General features: G+C 35.0%; 1 protein-coding gene and 1 long non-coding RNA gene across 10 annotated transcripts in view; one reads left to right on the top strand and one right to left on the bottom strand.

Moving 5' to 3' along the window:
* RALYL (RALY RNA binding protein-like) overlaps positions 1–22,444 on the top strand; it is a 387,338-nt gene that overhangs the window by 255,560 nt on the left and 109,334 nt on the right. Inside the window, exon 1 of one of the 9 annotated variants that reach the window (XM_008631207.2) lies at positions 18,574–18,715. The exons of the other annotated variants lie outside the window; for them this stretch is intronic. Coding sequence (XP_008629429.1) covers positions 18,679–18,715 — 37 coding nt within the window. The 5' untranslated portion in view covers positions 18,574–18,678. Of the gene's footprint in view, positions 1–18,573; positions 18,716–22,444 lie in introns of those variants that run through there. 9 annotated transcript variants of the gene reach the window in all.
* Positions 331–21,502, bottom strand: LOC108445909. Its single transcript, XR_001860940.1, has 4 exons — positions 21,270–21,502; positions 19,654–19,770; positions 7,439–7,638; positions 331–3,603 (listed from the first exon to the last, which is right to left on the bottom strand). It is a non-coding gene; the product is annotated as an uncharacterized LOC108445909 (long non-coding RNA).

Here is a 22,444-nt window from a genome sequence, read left to right on the forward strand (position 1 = left end):
CCTTCATGCCATTGCCTCCAGGTAGGGTAGAATGGATCTTGTTTTTATTGTGAAGTATTTCAACATTTTATTGACAATGTATCTTTTTTTAATAATGCAGAAGTTCTCTATCATTAAAAAATATGCAGTTTTAATTTTTTTTCTATCTCACCTGAACAGAACTCAAATGCCACATATCAAATGTAGGCTTTCATGTCCTAATTTTAGCTACAGTGCTATGATAAACATTAAGACAACAGAAATAGAAATAGAAATAGAAATTAGAAATAGAAGGAAATAGAAATGGCAATACAAATAGAAAGAACAGAATAACAGAAATAATAAAAATAATAGAAATAATAGAAATAATAGAAATAATAGAAATAATAGAAATAGAAGTAATGGAAATAGAAAAAACCTTCCAGAACATTTTGAGCCATGTCACAGGTATATTTCTTTTCCTAATTCAATAGAACTTCAGTTCTCTTGAACTCTCCTCAAGAAATTCTCCTCAGCCATTTTTTCTCTTCTTCAAGTAGGTAACAGAGAACAAGTAGAATATTTTTGTTGTTTGCGACAGAAGCTTCATATGGGCAAAATGAGCTTTTTATGAATAAGAAAATAATTCATAACTCAGTGTTTGCCTTCAGGATTCATAGCCAAATCCACCACTATAATATGGAGGCAAAAATATTTGGCCACACCAGGGAATGTTCCCAGGCTCAGGACCTAAATCATCCAGAGCACAAGTTTTTAGAATCATCTTGGGATGATTTAGGCTTGAGTCAACTATCACTCATCTGGCATCACTAAGGCATATTCTGAAATAAATCTTGAGTCAAGGCCCATTTTTATATCTGCTTGCAGCTACCTTGTGTTGGAATAAAAGTGTTTAATTGTGCTGATATGGGCTATTCCATGATAGGCTTTGATGCAAGAGAAAATTCCTAAGTGTGTTTCATTTTCAGGTACCCTCTATGTGTTGTTAAGGGGTATTCAACATCCAGAAATCCTCAATTACATGTCACTGCCAGTAACCCTCAATATTCCAGGGGCTTGGATGACAGCTTGTCATTTGAAGAGCATAAAAAATAGTAAAACTTTTTTGAGAATTTTTCTGTCTTAACAGAAGGGTGATAATAACTGCATGGGTTCGTATGCAAAACCACACTGAATATGTTGCAAGACTTGGAGAAAGAAATTACAAGATCATAGCAGCAGAGAAAACTTTAACTTCTTCAAGCAAAAAAAGAACTATGTTTAACATATGCACATGACTCTGAATTTATGTCTCTTGCATTGTGGGTGGCGAGGGGAATATAAGACTGGCTGCTTGCATAAATGAGAAATGTAATTTTGAAGGTGAATTTTTTAGCAGACACAAATTACCAGACCACAGATATGACCTTGTTATCTCTTCACTGTGATAAATGGAAAGAGAGAGGATCTGCTTCATCAATGTATACCATCTGGACACTTTGTCTCCTTGGGGACCACCCTTAAGGCAGGGAGGTGGCCACTACAAATTGTCCATATCTTGTGAGAAGCACCTGGAAGCAAAACCTGGTGCCTGTATCTTCTTCATTCCCTGTGGAAGCTGCAACTTTTAAACATTTCATGTTTGGGGTTTCAGGCAAAATGAAAAACAGATACTTTGCTGATCCATAGCAGACTAAACAGGTTTTTGTAGCTCATCTAAGTCTAAACTTTTGATGAAAACTTGTGAATTTTCCATAGGATTGCTTAGCAAATGTCAATTATTTGTCAAAAGAAAATATTCATTGTGTCTCAGCTGGTTAACAGAGCTTGTCAGATGAATCAAAAAAAAAAAAAAAATTACATCACACCCTATTTTATCCTTTCTTGCTCTGAGCCATTTCTATTCTCATAATCTCTAAAAAACTGGCAAAAGTGTATGACGCTTTCTTTAAACTTAACAACTTTGTTAATTTCTGTTTTTTTCCTTAAATTCACTGAATTTGGAGCTCTCATGGTGACCACTACAGTATTTGCATTCTGTTTTGCGTTTCTGTTGGACTAATAACTATCATTGACCACAAGATGGCAAGGTTTCCTCACTTTTCTGAGACGAGAAGACAGCAAAAGGAAAAGAGGGAGGGATGCAACAATGTGGAAAGAGGGTCAAAGGAAGAAACACACATAAGGACTCTGATTTCTCTTACATCGATATTTCCAATTTAACAAGTAAGCACATAACAATCAGAGCAGTGTAAAAAGTCTGGTGAGATCCCTTAGAGTTTGAACAAAAATAATATATTTGCTAGTTTTGTCCTGATGCTTGCCAGACATCCTTTTTCCGGTAGGTGTTGTCCATTTTTTCATACTGGAAAATTCAGTATTTGCATTTTATGCTCTTCCCCTTCGAGGTGCCACCTTAAGGAAGAAGTGTGGGTATCAGTAGTATTATAGAATTTTTTGTTAGATGATAGTATAAGAAGAATATGGAACTTAATCGAAAATTATGCTTATGCTTTTTTGCTTTGCTTGCTTTTGGCTATGCAGATTTACCAGTTAACCAACCTAAAGCTAGTATAATGTTTACACTTCAACTGCAGTGTGAATAAAAGCCAAGATCTTTCTTGGGTGTAAAAGGTTTTCAGAGAGACCCGAAATATCTTACCTAAAAACCAGCAGATCAAAAAATAACAATGTCAAATTACAACTTCAGGGCATAATTTGGTCAAATTCATTTGAATTTAAGCAACCTGATTGTTCTGTGTCTGGAGCAGTTTTAAAATTTTCGCATAGTTCCTCTTTTTCCTCATTTGAATGCACTGAGAATCAGAAAAACATCTTCATTTGTACCGTGTGATGGCAAAACAAACACGTAGCTCTACTGAAAACTTCCACATTCCCACAAAGAGCAACACAACATCTTAAAAGTAAGTGAAATTAATCCCTTCAAAAAGAAATTTCTGGTAACACCAACTACCACAGGCACAAAACTCAGCAGAATTCGCTTCTGGAGGAACCTTTTTCTTCGGGAGTTGCAATGGAAGCTCGTGTCAGCAGATGGCACTGGAGACAAGGCTGTGAGACTGAACTGGTCCTCTAACAAGGTCCAGAGATTTAAATATTTTATCATTTTTAAGTTTTTCCTTAGATCAAAGCGCCATAACTAAGGTCACGCCCTCTGCCTTGTATTATAAATCCTTGTACTAAGTCTGTGCCACCACCCGTGTAAAAGTCACTGATGCAGCCCCATGATCTCTTTTCCATACATGCAGTTCAGGCAGGTTGCAAAAGCAAACTGTTTTGACACATTTTGATCTACTGAAGTGCACTTTGGGAAATACAGACACTTCCTTTAAAAAAAGAGAGGGTCTTTGATGAGGTGGGAGGCAAGAAAAAGAAGGAAAAATTATTTCTGGAGAGTCTTACTATTATTTAACAAATCTACAAGTGTCAGAGGGAGAGATTTAGAAAGTCTGGGTGAGGAACCTGCATAATTACCTGAAACCTGGATTGATTTCCTTGGAGATACTTGCCTGCTGTTTGTTATTTTTTTGAGCACCCTCAAGCCTGGACTTCATGTAATGTGTTGGTCCTCTGAGACATCTGACTCCGACATGCAGAAACTGTGAGTCCTTCCATCTTCAGGGGCTCAGAGAGGGTAAGCAAAAGAAAGTAAGGGAGGAAGGACAAGGAAGACAACACTTTATTTGTGTTATAAATAAAGTAGGTAGTTATGCAGGCAGCAATGACTTACAATTGACTGAAATAAGTTTTCTCAAAGCAATAGTCCATGTTGACCTGAACCAAAAGAGAAAATGCCGTGTGTCATGTGGTTTTGGAGAAATTCAACTAAAACTTTGATAACAAAACTAGATGTTCTGTCTCATTCCGTCTTTTCCAGAATACTGGTGTTCTTCCCTTTCTCATCATGTTCAACAGTTTTCCTTTTATAGAGCCATAGAAGCTTTCAAAGACCTCTAAGATCATTGGTCCACCTGTTGCACTTGCATAGTTTCTCTGATTCCCCAGAGCTTGATTCCATATGGTATGGATTATCCTATTGGCCCATTGGGGCCAGCTGTCCCCTCCCAGTTCCTCATGCATCCCCAGTCCACTCGCTGCTGAGGTGGTGTGAGAAGCAAAAAATAGGCCTGATCACTGTGCAAGCCCTGCTCAGTCACAGCTAAAGCATCTCTTTACCTGTGTTTGTGCTGAAAACAGCTCTTTTCTGTTATATAGACAGTTAACTCTATCCCAATCAAAGCCAGCACAGGGTTTCATGCTTAAATGTTAACTTCTGGTTCTTGAGATTACTGTTATATAGCCTTTTCTCAAACATGTTGTTTTGATTCTTTAGGCATATTAAATATGCATGTGGAAATCCCCCTCCATGAAGATTTCCCACCTTGGAGAAAACTTATGGTTTGGGAGTGTAAGGGTGTTGTTTTTGTTGGTTTGTTTGGTTTTGGTTTTTTTTGGGTTTTTTTGTAATGGCCTATAGAAAATTGAGGAAATGTGTTACAAGAGATTCAAGTTTTACATATTTGGCTACATGGAATTCTTTCCCAGTCAAAATTCTTACACAGGAAAGGAGCAAAAGGCAGCTAGTGATCGGTAACATTAAAAGTACAGGATGGACTAGGAATTTCTTATTGAAAACTATAATCTTCAAAACATGACATTTATAAGGAAAGATAAATATTTGCACCATTACTGAGAGGAAAAGAAAAAAGAAAAAAGGTCAAATTTGCTGTGCAGTTACCAGACAAATACTTAAATTTATGTAAGACAAATTTTCTACAATGACCAAACTGATAAAATAGCCTTTTTTATCAACTTTTACTTTGATAATAGAAATAAGTGGAGGGTAAAAAGAGAATATTGAAAATTATATGGGAAATGAGTGAAATCTACTCTCTGAGAAAATAAGCATGGATATGAATGACAGTTCCATGTATGAACTGGGAAAAATAAACTCACTTACTGAACACAAATGGTCCCATCTATCTTGCCCATTCTGGCAAATTTGTGTAATGGATAGACATGACACCTTAATGTAGAAGAAGCAAGACATTTCTTTGGTGTTAGAGTTGAAAAGCAGACTCAACTTGCAGAAGAATGAGCACAATATATCATCTCTGGGACGAGGGGCCAAATACAGTGGAAAAGAATCTGCTGCAGAGCACTTATTGTTGAAAATGCATGTTTTGTACAACAGGACATAAGCTACAGCTTAAAAAATACATTATAAATCAAGTCCAAACAAAATAGCCAATGGTCAGCAGCCTATTATTTGGAGGAAAATGAGCTTTCATCCTTACTTTCCTTTCGGTTGATTTGTCTCAGGTTGCTATTAGCATGATCAGAGCACAGATTTCTCATATTCCAGATTTTGAGGCTCACTGGAGCGCAATTAATTGCTAATTTGGATAGGAAATTATGAATATGTTGGTGATAAGTCTCTATAATGGTCTGCAATCTGTCAATGTAAAGAACTTAAAATTTAAGGAAAGAACATTATCATCTTGGTCATGGCTGAGTTTTAATTTGCAATTCATGTCTGCATTTCAAACACAGTCCCATTTTTCATATAAATGTTGAATCACCTTTTGAATCCTACATCCAATTGTATAAAGGAATTTGTTCATTCACTCACAAAGATCGCTTTATAATAAATGGGGCTATCCCACCTATGTTCTTCTAGTTTCTTTGTCTAAATTATACAGAGCAGTTACACACAGGATAGTTTAGCATAGGCTACCTCTCTGTGTCTTCCAGTTTTTTACAGATTAGGTCCTACTGATATGTAGACTCAAATTTGAAAGGGAAGCTTGGAGATTGGAAGAAGCAAGTATTTTTTTATGTAGCATCTGGTTCTAACATTTGTCTGTTACAACTAACTTTGTTATAAAAATAAAGATAATTTTTAAATAATAAACTGTCCATTTGTTTAAATTACTTAACATTTACTAGAAGAGATTGAATGATTAATCTGTTCAGCTTGTCAGAATTTTTTTATTTTTAGTGGTTCCATTGTAGACAAATTCATGTATTTGTTTTAAATTTTTTAATTGGATTGTTATGAAATGCTGCCAAGACTTCTAGTGAGGCAAGCCTTTAAAATGCAATGATAATTTTGTTCTGATGGAATGGAGCAATCTCAGTATATAATAAGCTGTGATAATGATGTTTCAATATGTGTGACTTATTTTCAAATGCTAAAGCCATTATTTTCATTTTCTATAACTTTAGATTGCAAGAAAACATGCCTGCATTGTAAACTGAACTTTAAAAAATGTATTTCTTATTAGGACAAGTTAATTCTGCTTTCCTTTGCAGTATTTTATTTTGCTTGACACATGATGCCCTATATTTGCTAGTACCTCAGGACAGATTCTAGATGGTGATTTAAAGGCACATCACTTTTTAGGTGCAATTGCTAGGTAAACTCCTAGAAGCTTCTTTGTTTAAATTTATTTTCAGCATTTTTCTGAAGGCCTGCACATTAGTATATTCTAGTTCAGTCATCCTTAGAAATGTTGAGGCCACTAAAAATTTCAAGACTACTTCCAGCAAGATGATCATACCAAAAGAGAAAAAATTGGGCAGTGAAATGGCATGATTAGTCATATGTCAGCCAGAGATAGCATTTACAGATAAAATTCCTACTTCTATTGGAAAGATTAGGCTATTAAGTTCACTGAATTGGAAAATTAAGAATTGTGAGCCAAATGTTTAGTTAATTTAAATTAAAATAATCTTGATGATTTCACTGGATTTACTTTGCATAACATAGAACTTCTGACATCGTGAAACTCAGTCATCCATGAATGCAGGCAACTAAGTCATATAATAGCCTCTAATTTACAACAGCTGAAAATTTTATTATTTTCTTCACATTGAACTCAGTGATAAAAAATACTGCATTCTTGAACCTCACTGTATGTTTTCTGCATGATAAATTATGAGACGCATAATCCTATTTCCCCTTCCCTGAAGTCAGGTCTTTTAAAGGTTATTAATTTAATATTATTCAGAAGCAATGCTTCTATTAACATTTGAAAAAGTATTTCACTAACATTTATTAGCCTGAATGAGAATTGCTGAATATACCTGTGTATTGCTAGTCTTTTTAAAAATCTTAATCTCTTTAATAAGAATCATCACATGTTCTGCTGCTGTCAGAACATTGTGGGGTTTGTGGCACTGTTCTACAGGGGGGGTATATAACTTAGAAAATTTGTCAAAATTCCTCTTGGCAAGACTATATTTCTACACCGGACCCTTCCATCCGGTGCATTGATTTCCAACACCTTCTCTTCCCATTTGGTCAAATCTGGTGTATTTTGATTGCTGTTGAAAATATTCAGCTGTAGTGTTGACAGAAGCCATCCGAAACTCTCAAAAGAGAAAACTCTCCTCACAGTACAGCTCAGAGAAAGTGCAATGCTTTCTGCAATAATTTTGTATCAGTTAAACCTACCTCAGTTTTCCACATGATTTTATTTTTATGTTTACTGGAAGTTGCTGAAAATGTCAATCATAGTTTTCATTGTGTGTGTTTTACATTAAAGTTGGAACAAGTTGATTTCATCATAAGCTTGACATGATTTTGTTTTTTTCTGTTTTGCCTTTTGCAAGCACCTATGAATCCTCGTCGGGTTCAATCAATCTGCTTGCTTCCTGGGAAAATATAAAAGCATAACTCTTTTTTCATTTATTCATAGAACCATAGAATCACAGAATCATTTAGTTTGAAAAAGACCTTCAACTTCATCAAGTTCAACAGTAAATCTAACACTGCCAAAACCACAGTAAAACCACAGTGAAAATGTCAAACCACTAGTGTAAATCTAACACTGCCAAATCCTTCACTCATATGAAGCCAGTAAAACCACAGTGAAAATGTCAAACCACTAGCAAATGTGACTGGGTCAAAGTTCAGTGTCAATAAGAAAATCAAATCAAAATATTCTCATTTTCTCTTTTTAATAGCATTTGATTCCAAGTACAACAGGATGTTTATTCTTCAAACCTCATATTTTAAAATATTTGGGTCATAAGTATAGCATTCCTTCACAATAAATAACAATCTGGACTCATCACTTTAATTTTGTTAGTGGAATAATCCAGATATTGGATTTATAAGATTGCAAAATTGCATTGTACTGGTAAAGTAAATTTAATCTGGACTGGTTGGGGTCTACATTCCAAACAATAATGTGTAAGTGGCCCTAAATGAGAGGTGTGGACTTAGTGTAAAATGTGGTAAAATTCATAGCATTTTGTTTATTGTGTGCCAAAAACCCTGGTGGATTAATGTTTTGTCTGATATTAATTAGCATCCCACAAAGTTTAATGTTCCTGTCATACTTCACAGCAAAGCTTCTCATTTTAAGGTATTCTAATTGTAATTCTCCTTTCTATAAATTCTTGTGCTGCAGGAGGGAGGAAACACTTTTTGAAAGGACTTTGAACTTTTCTTACCTTTATTGTTTAGATGTCGATATAGATAACACTCATGCCCAACCTTGTGCAAGCTTCTAAACTCACCTTACTCTTTCAGTAATGGTAGAAGTGACCTACATGCCCAGTGCAACATCAGTTAAACTGAATCCTATGAATATTAGTTTCAAAATAATCCACTACACCTTTTATATGCTAAGACATGAGCAGGAACTTCAGTTGAGAGATTAAAGGTGAGTAGTAACACTGCCTTTCTTAAATCCCTCTCTTATTTTGCTGCAGCACCACAAAGGGATTTTTTTCTTATCTGTAAAAGTTAAACTTCATTTAAAAATATCAGCATATTTCATCTGGTATAGCTGAACCAAGAACAAAAAATTTCAAGAATGATAGTGATCTGTGGACAGATTTGTCAAAAATTACTCTACATATCCCTATAGTTTTGGTATCTTCTCTGAACAGACTATCTGCAGAAGCTGTTATTCTCATACCATCAAGAATGGTTTTACCTTTCCAAGGTGCTATAGAACAGGGAATAGAAGACTTGTCACCTAAATTCATCATCGCCTATGATTTTAGAGTAGAGTTTAATAAAACATCTTGGATACCTTAGCTTCACATTTTTACATAGCTTCTTAACTCTTTACCTGGATGAGAAAGCATTTTTCCTGCTAAGTCCACAAGGGGATAAAAGCATTCTTTATCTCCTCTACTGTATAGACATCTCTTTTTAATTAGTTTTCAGTTCATTGAGAACACAATTCTGTTTTGTGGATTTGAACATTGAACAGAGTTGCTATGTGCATTTTCAGTTAATTCACAATATAATCTGATATTTAGTAGCAAAACCTCAAGGTGAGAAGTAGTAGTCTTTCCAATTTCCTCTTTTTGTGATTTCGAAACATTCCTTACAAGACAATGTTTGATCTGGCAGTACCTTATCATGCAAAGGCATATTCTGATGCCCTTTACAACTAACCATGATTTTTTTTTTAATTTCTGTAAAATTTTGGGGTTGTAGACATTAGCCAGATTTTTTTTTTTAAATGCAAAATGTGTTTCAAGTGTTTGATATACTTACCAAAAACAGGTGAACATAGTTAAAGCATTTCAGTGAAAGACTATTAAATGCTACATAGCACTGTCATGTTATAGTGCCAGTCTTGATTTAAATTTAAAACAAAACCCAATATTTTGGCTTGCTGTGAGCATAGTGGAAAAAATCATGTTTCCATGTAGGATACAATTGTCTCAGAAATTGTCTTTGAACCAGTTGTAGTGTTTAGAGAAATTGACAAATAGCTGGCATATTCTAAAATCTGAACCTATGAATTCAACACACTCAGAATGTACATAATCCCACCAAAGACATGCAGTCTAATTTAGACTCTGGAAAAGCTGTCTCCTCCCCTGCCGTCCTCCAATCTAATGAAGACATTAAATCAAATGCATTAATAATTTTAATTCAACAATTCCTTGTTACCCTTTCCCCACACTGCCACCCCACACAGACACATGCACATGAACCCTTAAAAAAACACAACAAAATGTTTGAGCAGTTGAGAAGTTGGAGTCATTCTGGTATTTTGCAATTCCCTGTAATTCAAAGGATGTTGTTGTATGTGTGCCAATAGTGCATCCTTTAGCATGGTCTGGTGGTGAATTGCTACAATACAGCTTTTTCCATCACTCCAAAAATCAATCTTCTACTTTTCATCTCTTTTAAAGGCCTTATTCGCCCTCTGCAAGACAGAAATTGCACTGATTGATTATGACTAAAATTGTCCTGAGTCCCCCACACTGAAAAAGAAAGATCCCGTACAATGAGAAAAGAAAACAGAACATTTTCAGCTTTCTCTTGATTGCTGTTAAAAAAGCATTAGTCTGAAAGGAGAGGTTGAAGCAGCAACTGTTCATTGGCTGTGCCATAAAACATCATCAGTTTGCATTGCTGTGAGCCCTAAATTGACATTTTAAGGGCCTTGTTTATTCACAGGAGCATCTTTCTCAAGCTCTCCCTGCTCTGTTTTGGACACAGAGGGAGACAACATTCACCACAATGAAGAACTGAAAATGCATTTTGAATGTGAGTTAAATCTGTTTCAATAAACATATAAAAACTTTAAAATAGGATCTCATAGTGCAGTGGTGATGATAGCAAACAGTTTATTCAAATGGTTATGCCTGAAAAAACTTGTTTGAAGTATTCAAGTACTTCTGAGTGCTTGAACAGAGTAAAGGTACATGAAGTTGAGCTGTATTTTTTAAATGTTCTTGGGTTATGCGAGAGTGGATTCTGTTCTGAAAGTGTGTCCCATTGAATGTAGCATGGTGAAGTGTTTCATCAGTGTGATAACTAAAACCAATGTGAAAAGGAAAACAAGGCAGCACTTAATTGCATGGCACTCCAATCAAATTGAAATAGATATCATCTGTTTGGAGAATATGGCACAGTGGGTATAATTGCCATTAAAAACAACTCTCTATATTGAGGTGGAATGATTTTGTAACAAGCAGAATCCAGACAGATTGATAGTAACAGCTTTCTTAAATTTCTCATGGAAACTCACCAATATTCAGCACTTTATTTCTCTAGAAATAAATGTATGAACGTTTTGTGTTAAATCCACAGTTAAGCTCTTGTTATACAATTAAGCAGTTGGTAGTCTGTTAAAAGCCTAAATATTTTTTTTAATTTCAGTACAGATGCTTTGGCCCCACATCTGGCATTTGTCTACTGTTCTATACTTGCAGTATCCTGAAGATTTATCAGCTCTGAGATGATAGAAACTGGTGCCTGTTACAGGCACCATGACTTATTTCAGATTTAACGACAAGGAAGAAAAACTTCTAATACTTAGTGTCTTTCTGACAGTTTTCCACAACAATTAAAAGTATTACCAAGTGACCAAAAAGTCTGATATTTTGAATGTTAATTCTAGACACATTAAGATTGTTTCAAAGACCTAATTATATTCTTAGTGTGTTTGTAATCAAATTGATAAAAATTTTAATTGTCAATTCATAATTGATAAAAATTTTTCTCTAATATCTTATAGGCATTTTTCTAAAATTTGGTATTTAATGAATATATTTCCAATTACACGGCTATGTTTGTCCTCTACTTAGGAAATTTCATGACCTCTAACTTTGGCATGTTGTGCAATATATTAAATGTTATGATAATTTGAAGGATGAGGTAAAATATAGGGAGGGTTTATTAGTATTATGCTCATAAATCAAATTGCTAAGACGTAGTTTAATGATTAGAAAAATTGACACCACCTCTTTATACACCATTTGCATTCTTTATTATATTAATGTAAATTCTGAAAAATATATAGTTTTGTGTGCAATTGTTTTATATTCAGACAAAAATCTGGAACACAAATTAATTTTTTTAATGGAAAGGAGGTGTGCTTAGTCCATAATCTGTGAAAATTGAAGTAGACCACCTCTTGAGACTGTCTCAACTGTTAAACAGAGGCTTAGAAATAGCATGAAAGTAATTAAGTATTGTTTCTGGTCAAGATCAAGATCTCATCAAGATCAAATACAAAATGATGAAAGTCCCAGCCAAACTAGCAAGCAAAGCATTTAGAAGAGAAAACTAAAACTTGTCAGGGCTAGTTAAAACCTGGATAAAATAAATTTAAAGCCAAGATGAAAAGAAGGTAGGACTTAGGAAAAACAAAACAAAACATTAAAAGTGCTCAAAACCAAAAGGAAACTGGCCAAGAACAAACCTATCAAGAACTGAGATGGATTAGGAAAGAAACTAATCTAAGATGGGAGGAACGCACTTGGATCTAAGGAATGTGTAAAGCAAGTGAAAGGAGTTAGAATGCCATTCATCTGAGATTCAATCTTTTCTTTGATTCATCTTTTCCACTTGCCAAAGCAGAAGGGAAGATGTTTTTCCACTGTAGAAACTACCATATAGAATATTTAATTCTAAACCTGAAGTTTAATTTATTTTTTCAGACATTTTAGAGAGGAATATCTTATTATACCTGGTTTAAACTAACTGCTAAATATTCCTCAGATGAAGGAACAGAAAGCTTGATGTTATCTCTACCAGTTTAAGGGGACCTGTACTTACTGTGTACAGTACTTTTTTGAGAAAAGGAAGAACTATCATGCATTCAGAACTGTATTACTTGCTTTTGGAATAGAGGACATAATAGAATTGGCCAAGTTTCACTTAAGGGTTATATAAGACAGTGTGGACAATAAGGAGGAAGTTAAAGCTGTGAAAGTATCAAGCTCTAGAGCCCCTGTCAATCTTTGGAACTGGTGAGAATGCTGTGGCGCAACTCTTGGTGCGAAACCATCGTTCCGAATTGTAAAGTGAAGGTTCAGGCTTATGGGACATACATATATTGTAGCTGCTCTGAATTTGTGGAAGTTACTCAAATGTGATTGAAGACACAGTGTAATTCTGAAAGGTGTTCTTAATGTGTATCTATAGGTTCCTGAGTTATCAGACCAGAGCCTGTAGCTCAAAAGGTACAGAACAGGGTTCAAACACTGGTGATCTCATTCATTCCCAGTTGAAAAAGCTGGTCCACTGTCAAGAGCAGAAGTTCATTTTTCAGGATTCCTTAAAAATAGGTACAGGACATTAAATGCTTCACAGTTGCTGGTGTTAAGTACCCCATGACATACCAGTCTCCCCCTGCCTGAAATATTCCATTAATATTAGGGAGGCTGAAGGACTAACATGGACCAAGTCTCAGCCACTGCTGAATCTTATGACAATTGATATTTAATTTGGGCAAAAGCGATCACAAATAAGACTTGGGAAAAAACTACATGATGTCATCTTATCCATCTCCTAGGAAGGCTCCTCTGAGATACCTAACCTGTTATAAATCCTTTAGCAAGCCTTCTTATGCTTGCCAGTAAAAAAACTGGTTTCCAAAAAACTGATTTAAATCTCTGTCGCTACAGTGTATGTCCATGACTGTTAACATTGAGGCAGAGACAATGGCTTATTCATGGCTTTTTGTCTGTCTAATTTTCATGTATTCAAGGACAGTTATAAAGTACCTCTACTTGGTTGATTTAGGGTTTTTTCCCCTAACTTTTTTTTCATTTTTTGAAATTCCTCTCTTTAATAATAGGTATCAATTTTACTTTTAGACAAGCACATTTATCCCAATCTTATATTTGTAGGAAGTAGCACATTAAACTTTGGAAATTATTAGTCACAGAAAAATATCCAAATGTATTTCTAGTGTTGGAGGAATGAGAACATGCTGGGAACTGGGCAAGGGCCATGAGGAAGAGCCAGTATGGGCTCCTACCTGAGAAAGGTGTCAGGCTTTGTTTAACTCCGCTGTGATCATATTGTTAAATTCTTGTAGTGACATCTGATAAAAAGAGGACAAACTAATGAGGGAAGCTTGACAGTGAATTCCTTAAAGACCAAATATAAATGCTACTATAACAATGAGACAAATGAAATTCTAGTGAAAAAGCTTCATTGAATAAGAGAAAATTACCTACGGTGAAAGTAGGACCAGTACCATAGGGGCTTTCTCCTGCTATCTAAAAAAGATCTTTTGTGGTGAAGTGTCATTACTGTCTGATAGTGCTGAAGAAAAGTAAAACAGGTCAGCAGAAACGTAGAAGATAATAAAGAAGCAGCCAAATAGTTTTCTTAAAATCAAACAGCTCCAGAAAAAAATTCTTCTGGTTTTTTTTCTAAATTACTAGATGATGGAAGTGCTGTGAATGTAGCAAATTTTATTCTAATGCAGCATTTGATGAATACATGAAGTTTTCATGAAATCTTGCAAACTGTATATTCTCCTGAATACAAACACTTGGGCAGAGTAAAAACCAACAGAAATAATGGAAGACATGAAACACTTTAACTGCATTCTGTCCTTAGTAAAGGGAAGTATTGCTGATTTGAAAGTAATATGATACATTATTTCTCTTTTATCCACACAAGTTCTTAATACACAGAGCTGTGGGTTGTGTACTAACAAATGGTGGCCTCTTTGAGAATATTTACGAATTCAGTCACACATCATTTTCTCTCTCCATATAATTCCTCCTGCACTCAGTCTTGCAGGGTCAAGACCTGAAGGTTAAAGTTGGGAACACTTAGAAACAATGACCCTAAATATAAAAATGCTAGAAAATAATGGCAGTCACCAGAGAGAGGTATTGAATATAAAGTCTTTGGGCAGGGTTCCCTTGCCTAGATATTTGCCTAGAGACACATAACATGGTCTTGGCTTCGGCAGGGTGCTCCAGAAGGTTGTAGGTGCTGTGCCATATTTCCTGGCACTGTGTGAATATCTCAGATGCCATAAATCATCAAAGTAGTGCTAGACGTGAATGTTTAGGCAGTGGAATTGAGCCCTTTAATCTACAGCTAGACTATTAATAAACCTTTTCCTTCTTTGGCACTGTCACTGGTCTTTATTCCTGATATGTTTCAGGAATGCTAGACAGGTTTGTTGTGTCTTGAAAAACATTTATGTAACTCCTTGATTCTAACTTACAGTTGTAGGCATAAGATGTACAAATCTTGCTCTTTCTCATCCAACTTGCCACAGCTTTTGCAGTATTTTACCTGTGTTAGGCAGGGTTGGTTTGGCCAATATTTTAAGCTCTGTCCTCATTACATCATAAACAGAATATCTTATCATAAATTTGCCTTATTAGCTAAGTGACATTTCTTGCTAAAGGGAATTTTATTTATCTAATATTACACCATGTTAAAAAGCAATATTTTCAGATAGCTGTATAAATATTTAACAGTATTATTTAACAGTATTATTTAACTGCACATACAAGATTTTAATACATCAATAATTTTATCAAGTAGTGGTTATTACTTGGAGGAGGTTAAATGTTGATCCTTACACATATCGTTTATTTAAAGAAAAAATTAATTCATATTCATAGATGTAATATTTTCTTAGATGACATCATAAAATTAACTGTAGAGGAAGCTATAAAAGGTTATTATCTAAGAAGACTCTTTGAGTGCATTGAATTAAAAAATGAAAGACAGAATAGACTTTAAGCTTTCTCCACCCTCCTTTTTTGTCTAAGATCTTCTCATTAAAAATAAAATTGAGCATACCACCCAGGCAAAGTGTTTATTGATGAGTAGTATGTGAAATTCATGTCAGCAGTTATATTTTTTAAATATATTTTTTCTTTTCCTCTTCTTAAAAAAAGAGAGTTTGAGAAATTTATGGCAGTATTCAAAGAAAAGCTCCTTATTGGGACCTGTAGGGTGGCGAGAAGACAAACAGAAGACGTGTTATGGGATGTGCAGATGTGGACATTATTAACTCTTTTACGACCAGCAACAATGACTGACCAAATTAATTCCAACATACTGTTTAAATAATATTTTAAACTGTTTCAATCATTTAATATGTATCTTTGTAGAAAAGTAATAAGCTTAATGTGATCAGGTGACTTCTTGTTGCTCATAGGTTCCATTCATTTCTTCCCACCCCTCCAAGCTGGTTGCATTTAACCAGCCATATGCCAGATTCTGAAATTTTCAAGCTGTAACACCGTGAAAGTGAATTTTAAATTCTTCTAACAGAAAACAGTAACACAGAAAAACAAGAGGTTGCTGTGCCTACTCAAAGCTAGCAAGCACATTCAAATTTTGGGGTTGTTTGCAATATTCTTTCAGGAAGAGACCTACAATGATTCTCCAGGCAGACTATATTTATGCTATTTTTAACAAATGTCTTTCACTGTACTGAAGAATCAGAGTTCCAAGTAACACAAAGAAAAACCAATAAAGGTTGTGCTTTCAGGGATCATTGATTTAAAATAAATTAATCCCTATCCCATGAAATTTCCATTTAGTTTAATTTTTTATATTATACCACTACCAAGATATTTCCATATAAATACATGTTGTAATAGAATAATGCATGAAAGACCAATGGAAAAAATATGCATGTTGTTGTATGTGCTATACATAATACAACATGGAGTGTTAGTAATGTATGGCTAGGTTAAACACAGGATAAAAAAATGGAAAAAAAATAGAAATTAATAGTAAGGAAAAGAACTGAGTTATTCGTTACAATCTAATGTGGGCTGAGGAAAAAAATTGAAGACATCTTGCCAAATCAATGAAAGAAGGAAAATTTGAACTGAATAATATGGTTGAGAGCCTTCAGGTAGATGAGAGAACAGAGCAGGAAAAGAAAAGATTGCTACATGAAGCAGTAAATTTAGAAGGAGACCATAGATCTCTGTAGTCTAAGTCAGATCACAGACCTGATTCAGCTGCAAATTAACTCAGAGGAAAAATAGGGCAGGACAACTGTGGAATTATCCTCAGTTCATACAAACTGCTGCAAAAATATTTACTCCAATGGACATGAACTGTACAATGCTATTTGAAGATAAGGCCTGCAGGGTCTTTCTGTATGATGCAAATACTTTGTCTGCTGCTATGCTTAGCAATGAAAAATTATCCTAATTTTTTCCTTCCTGTCACTTTTGATTTGTTTTGCAAATCCCACCTTTCTGCTGACCTCAACAATAGATATGGTATAATCTCAAGTGTGGCATTTTGAGACAACTGTAGAGGAAATACTAAAGAAATTTAAAAAAATTATCCATTGCTTTCACTTTCTTCAGGCTACAATTTATCCTCAGCTTTGCTGATACAAATCCAAAGCAAATGAAGAAGTATGTGGTCAGATTTTGACAGAAGGAGGAAATTAGATTAATAGAAAAATATAAAGATTTCACTTCAGTAACTAGAGGTGTGTCAATATGAGGATATGTGACTACTGAACAACTGAAATGATAATTAAATGGTGCACAAAGCTAAACATGGTTATACTGGAGATATAAAAAATATCTCTGATATATCTGAGAGGTGAAAAAATGATGGCAAAAATATAAATTTAGGGTAGACACATTGAGAGAGACATTCTTTTTAATTTCTTTTAATTGTTTTCATTAGGAGAATAACTGTAGGTCAATGTTTTAGATAAATGCTACCAAATCGTTCCTCTTTGACTGAAACATGAATGACCCACAGACACCAGATGTTATTGGTTTTTATGTAAGCCAAAGATAATTTTTTTCTTTGACTAGTTTAGAGAGCTGCTATCTAAATATGCATTTTAAGCAGGAACAAGAGTACTATTACCAGTTTCCAAGACATTTCAGTCACTCTACTTATTTTTTTCCTTTGACACTTCTGTGTTTGTGGTATCTGGGATCAAGATGGCAGGCAGCTCACAATATGAATTTCTTAAAACGTGAATAAATACTTTCATGCAGTTTTATTAAAGAAATATTTATTGCTGAATGAACTGGAATTTCTACTTCTTTTCAGCTCCATTACTGTCACTGGCATCTTCTTGAATGTCATCTACCCATCATGGCAAAAACTAATTCACAGCTCCCTGACATGGCAAAATTTTCGTCCCCTTCCCTCTGTTCCCTTTAGGAAGATATCTGGATTCTTTGAAATGGTGATATACATATATGCAGATATGCCACATATATGTCACTTTATCCCCATGACCTTGTGATTCAACAGACTAGAGAGCAATGAAGTACCTATAAAAATGAACCATCAGCAGAATGTTACTTAAATAGCTTTCCCCAAATTAAATCATTAAAAGGTAATGCAGAAGTAAACATAGGCGTGAAAAAAATTAATTTCATTTTATATATTTCCTTAATAATCTATTCATGAGCTCAGACTTGCAGTCAGGATTTAATTGATCAACATGTGTTGATTTTCTTTTAATAGTAATTTGAAAATGTAATTGAAATTTGAAAATGTAACCCAAAATATTTTAACATACTCATATGCATAGTTCTAAGGCCTCTCAATGAAAAGTTAGTTTTTATTAGTTTATGAGGTCATTTATACAATTTTGTTTATGTCAGGGCTTTTTCAAGGAATCTTGATTTCAGACCATTGCATACCATATTAGCCCACTTAGATTACAGGATTCTGTATGTGTTCTGTATTTTATTAGCTGGTATCAAACACATTTGAAAAAAGTATGAAAATAAATATGTTTTGCCTCTGAGCTTTGTAATAGAGAAAATCGTGAGAGCCAGTAGCATCTCCCCTGGATTTTAGGAGAATGGTATTACCCTGCCTTTCTCCGAGAGATTGCTGGTTACCTTCTGTCAGTGAGCAACTGTCTCACTGCAAAGCAGGAGCACGATCTCTTTTGTCTGTGATCAAGGCAATTATTTCTTAGAAAGTGGGATTTCTTCAGAATGACTATGTACAAGAGCAAACGCAGAAACCAAAGATGTAAGTAAATTATAAAGTTTTTTAATATTCTTACAGAGGAGGGAAAATAAATCTCCAGTTTCATTGAAAACCATGTTTTACTTTACCCTGCTTTGCTTGAATTATACCAGGAAAGCAGGAACAGTATTCCATGCCAATTATCCCACTGTTTCTCTGTGTTAGATGCATGAAAGAGCTTTAAAATGAAAAAAAAAAAAAAAAAGCTCACTTGTTACTATGGAAACCCTCAGAAAGTGATTGCTTGATGATATCAACAAAGAAATAAAGATCAAATATAAGTTTAGCTCAGAAGAGCATCCTTTATTCAGGGCTTAATGAGTGGCTAGCTGTAATCTTTGATTTGATGAGGCTGACATGCATTCCCCTGGTGGACTTTTTTATGTGGTTTGCATTAGGAAGCCAGTGATAGCAGAACTTTAAGGGCAGTTATTGTATTTTCCTACATCACAACTTTTAGAATTAACTAGTTTGCTAGCAGGGGGGGAAGAGAAGCTTGCATGTGTCTCTGCTGTGCATTTACAACACTCCAGCCCTGAAAATTCACTGGCTTCTAAATGCATGACTTTCCAGTCGAGCACCTCTTTGACTTTTTAAATTGCTATGGCATCAGATGGGGGAATTTCAGTATCAACATAAGCTTATGGAACAGGTGACTGAGGCAAAGTGAAAATGTGCTGTGGGTCAGGTCATGAAGTATTTGCTGCTCTAAGAAAATCTAGTAAAAAGCACGTCAGAACGCCTTTAAAATCTTTATAAATGGAAAGCATGTCAGAAGATGTGAAAAGACATTCCTCTAAGAAAAATGCCATTTACACACTGTGTTTTCAGGGAGAGAGCAGGGGGGAAGGAATATCAATTCAAAACCAGATAAGTTTGGACTTCATTTGGAGAGAAGCATTGTTATTTTTCAGAGGGATATATATGGCTATATCACTGACCTCAGTTTCTGGTCCTTGTGGATTAATCAGTATAGATCTCCTTCATTTTGTCTTGCTCAAAAGAAATGGATGTGCTGAATCTAGAAAGTTTGGCAGGACAGAGCTCTGCTAAAATCTCTGCAACAGAAATCAATCATCTGCTTCACATTCAATAAAATAAATTATCATAAATTTTGTTCCCATAGCAGCAATGAAAGAAAATTATTTATATACAGGAAAATTATAATTAATCTAGCTCTTTTTAACATATTAATTACTGTCACCATTATTATGTAAACCAGGAGCTCTTTCTATACCCAGCTGCATTCTTGCAATCTCTCCTGTCCAAGCCTGGTTATAGTGTACAATAAAAAAATTTGTGCCTCGGTAGCTGAGTTGTGAGGGCTTTTTGTTGCAAGGATACAGTAATTCATTAAAATGGCACAGGATGCTGCTAAGAATGCTTTTATGAAGAGAACCTGGCTTTCACCCCTGCTGACCCCAAGGAAAATCTGTGATTTGTCCAGAGGCAAAAAAAAAAGAATGAAACATGATCAGAATGCACATTGTAAATATGAGGGTGGCAATGTTTTCTGGTTCTAAAACCGTCTTTAGTTTTAAGATCCAAGTCTAGAAAATATATCAATATTACACAGACGTGATACAAATTACATATATAGGCAGATATATTATAATATATAATTACCAGTACTGTATACATGGATGCTTCATTAATAACTTAGCTAATTAGTAACTGCAAAAACCTTAACAAACAAAAAAATTTGAGTAATTTTGATATTGCTCCTGTTCATATCATTCAAAGGCTTTTTGAAGGATAGATTTCATCCAAGCAATTGTTATTCTGAAATATAAGGGATTATGGTAGCAGCTGCATTAAACAGTAGGCAGGTACTACATTTTCTATGCAGTTGTGGTTCCCCTAAATAAGAAATAAGAAATGATATTGAGTATATAATTTCCAGTATATGTGGGGTAAACCTTGGGATTTATATCTCCTCACGACCTCTCACTACCACACTTGAACTTGTGGCATAAAATGAAAGTGAACTTTGTGGTTTTTTCTTATTCATTGAAATTCTGCTTCTGGATTTCATAGACTCCTCAGAGTATTATAACCATTGCTTTCCTAACCCCTTTTTTTTAATGTTTTAAAAAAGGTATAAATGCATTCTCTACTTAATTCAAAAGCACGTCAGATAAGAGAGGAGAATAGAAAATGTAGAGATATGATGGTATTTTTCTAACGCAAAATTGAAGTAATCCCCATATCCAATTTCTGTCTCAGGTACAAAACTGTTGCTAGAGGAATACATGCAAAAAAAATGTGTTTACTTACCTGTCTGTAAGAATGGGATGAAGGTTTCCTATACCTATTTTCAGCTACAACGTCATACATAAATCTTCTAAGTTCTAAGCTAATCTTAAATGTTTTCCTTTCATTGTAACTTTGATTTAGATTATAGTAAAGGCACTGATACTTAGCATATTTTATTTATTCCATAAATATTATAACTTATGAGAATTAAAATTAACTATCACAACTAATTATAAAACTTGCATCACTAAATAAACAAAATTCAGATTAAGGCTATTTCTATATGATTGCGTGTACCTACCTACAGATACATGCCCAGTCTCCATGCATACATTTCTCTGCACAACCAGATGATAGGATGCTTGATCCTTCAGGATGCTTGATTCAGGATAATATCTAGCTGATAGGCTGGTTTCTCATTTCATTGCATGGACGCAATGACTGAGTGAGGGGAAACCATCGTAACAAGCTCTGTCTTGCTACTGGGCACTGGCAAATGTGTGGTGATAGAGCTTTTGTGAAATAAAAGGTTGGAATCTTAGGCTGTCCTGCTTTGGCGCTGCTGAGGAGGATGGTCAGGAAAAGTATTGCAGTAGGCTGCAGTGCACATGTGGGTTTTCTGCATGGCGAGGCAGCCAGCCACAGTCATACCTTCTGGAGATGCCTCCAAGCTTCCTCTCACAAAATGAGCAGCAGACATTCCATTTTTCACTGGGGTCTTTCTTGTAGCCTTCACTATTACAGGAATCAAGGCAGGATACTATCCCTGAAGACAACAACACTGGGAAAACTTATTACCTATAAAGCAACTTTGAGGAAATCTCATTATTCTTATTTACTGGTGGCTTGTGTAGCTTGACAAGTTAAATCACCACCACCTCGTGAAGGGCTCTATATGAAAAGATGATCCTTAATATTTCTTTGGTCTAAAACTGTAAATTTGACTCAGAAGAAATATCAGAGGAGAAAAAGAGAGTAGTGGCTAATGTGGCAGGCAGATGTGTTTTGGGGAAGGTGTGCAGCAAGTACCCAGGAGGAGATGGCGGAGTGCTGCCAGAGAGATGTCAGTGATGCCAGAGTGCTGAATTGGGGATTGGAAAGGTAAAACAAGGATGGAAAGATTAAGGGGAAAAAATATAACTTGTCTGTCACTTTCTTCAGCTTCTTCTTTTCAGTGTATCATGGGATCTTTCATACATGTCAGCAATGACAATCAGAGCACAATAGCAGCTGAGACAATCAGAGCAGTTACTTCTGAATATTGGGAACCACTGATAAAGTCAACAGCTATTGTAAGTGCAGCCAAAGATACTGTCTGTCCCTTTCCAAGGTGTTAACTTTCCAAGCTGAATCCCCAAACTTGTCCATGACAATATGAAAAATCGTGTCAACATCAAATGTCCCTGAAATTGTGTTCCAAATGCATTAATGACTTTTTCCATGGCTTGACAACCATGTAATGTACACAGGTGCTAC

The sequence above is a fragment of the Corvus brachyrhynchos genome, unplaced genomic scaffold, assembly GCF_000691975.1.
Source record: "Corvus brachyrhynchos isolate BGI_N302 unplaced genomic scaffold, ASM69197v1 scaffold293, whole genome shotgun sequence".
NCBI classification, from domain to species: Eukaryota; Metazoa; Chordata; class Aves; order Passeriformes; family Corvidae; genus Corvus; species Corvus brachyrhynchos.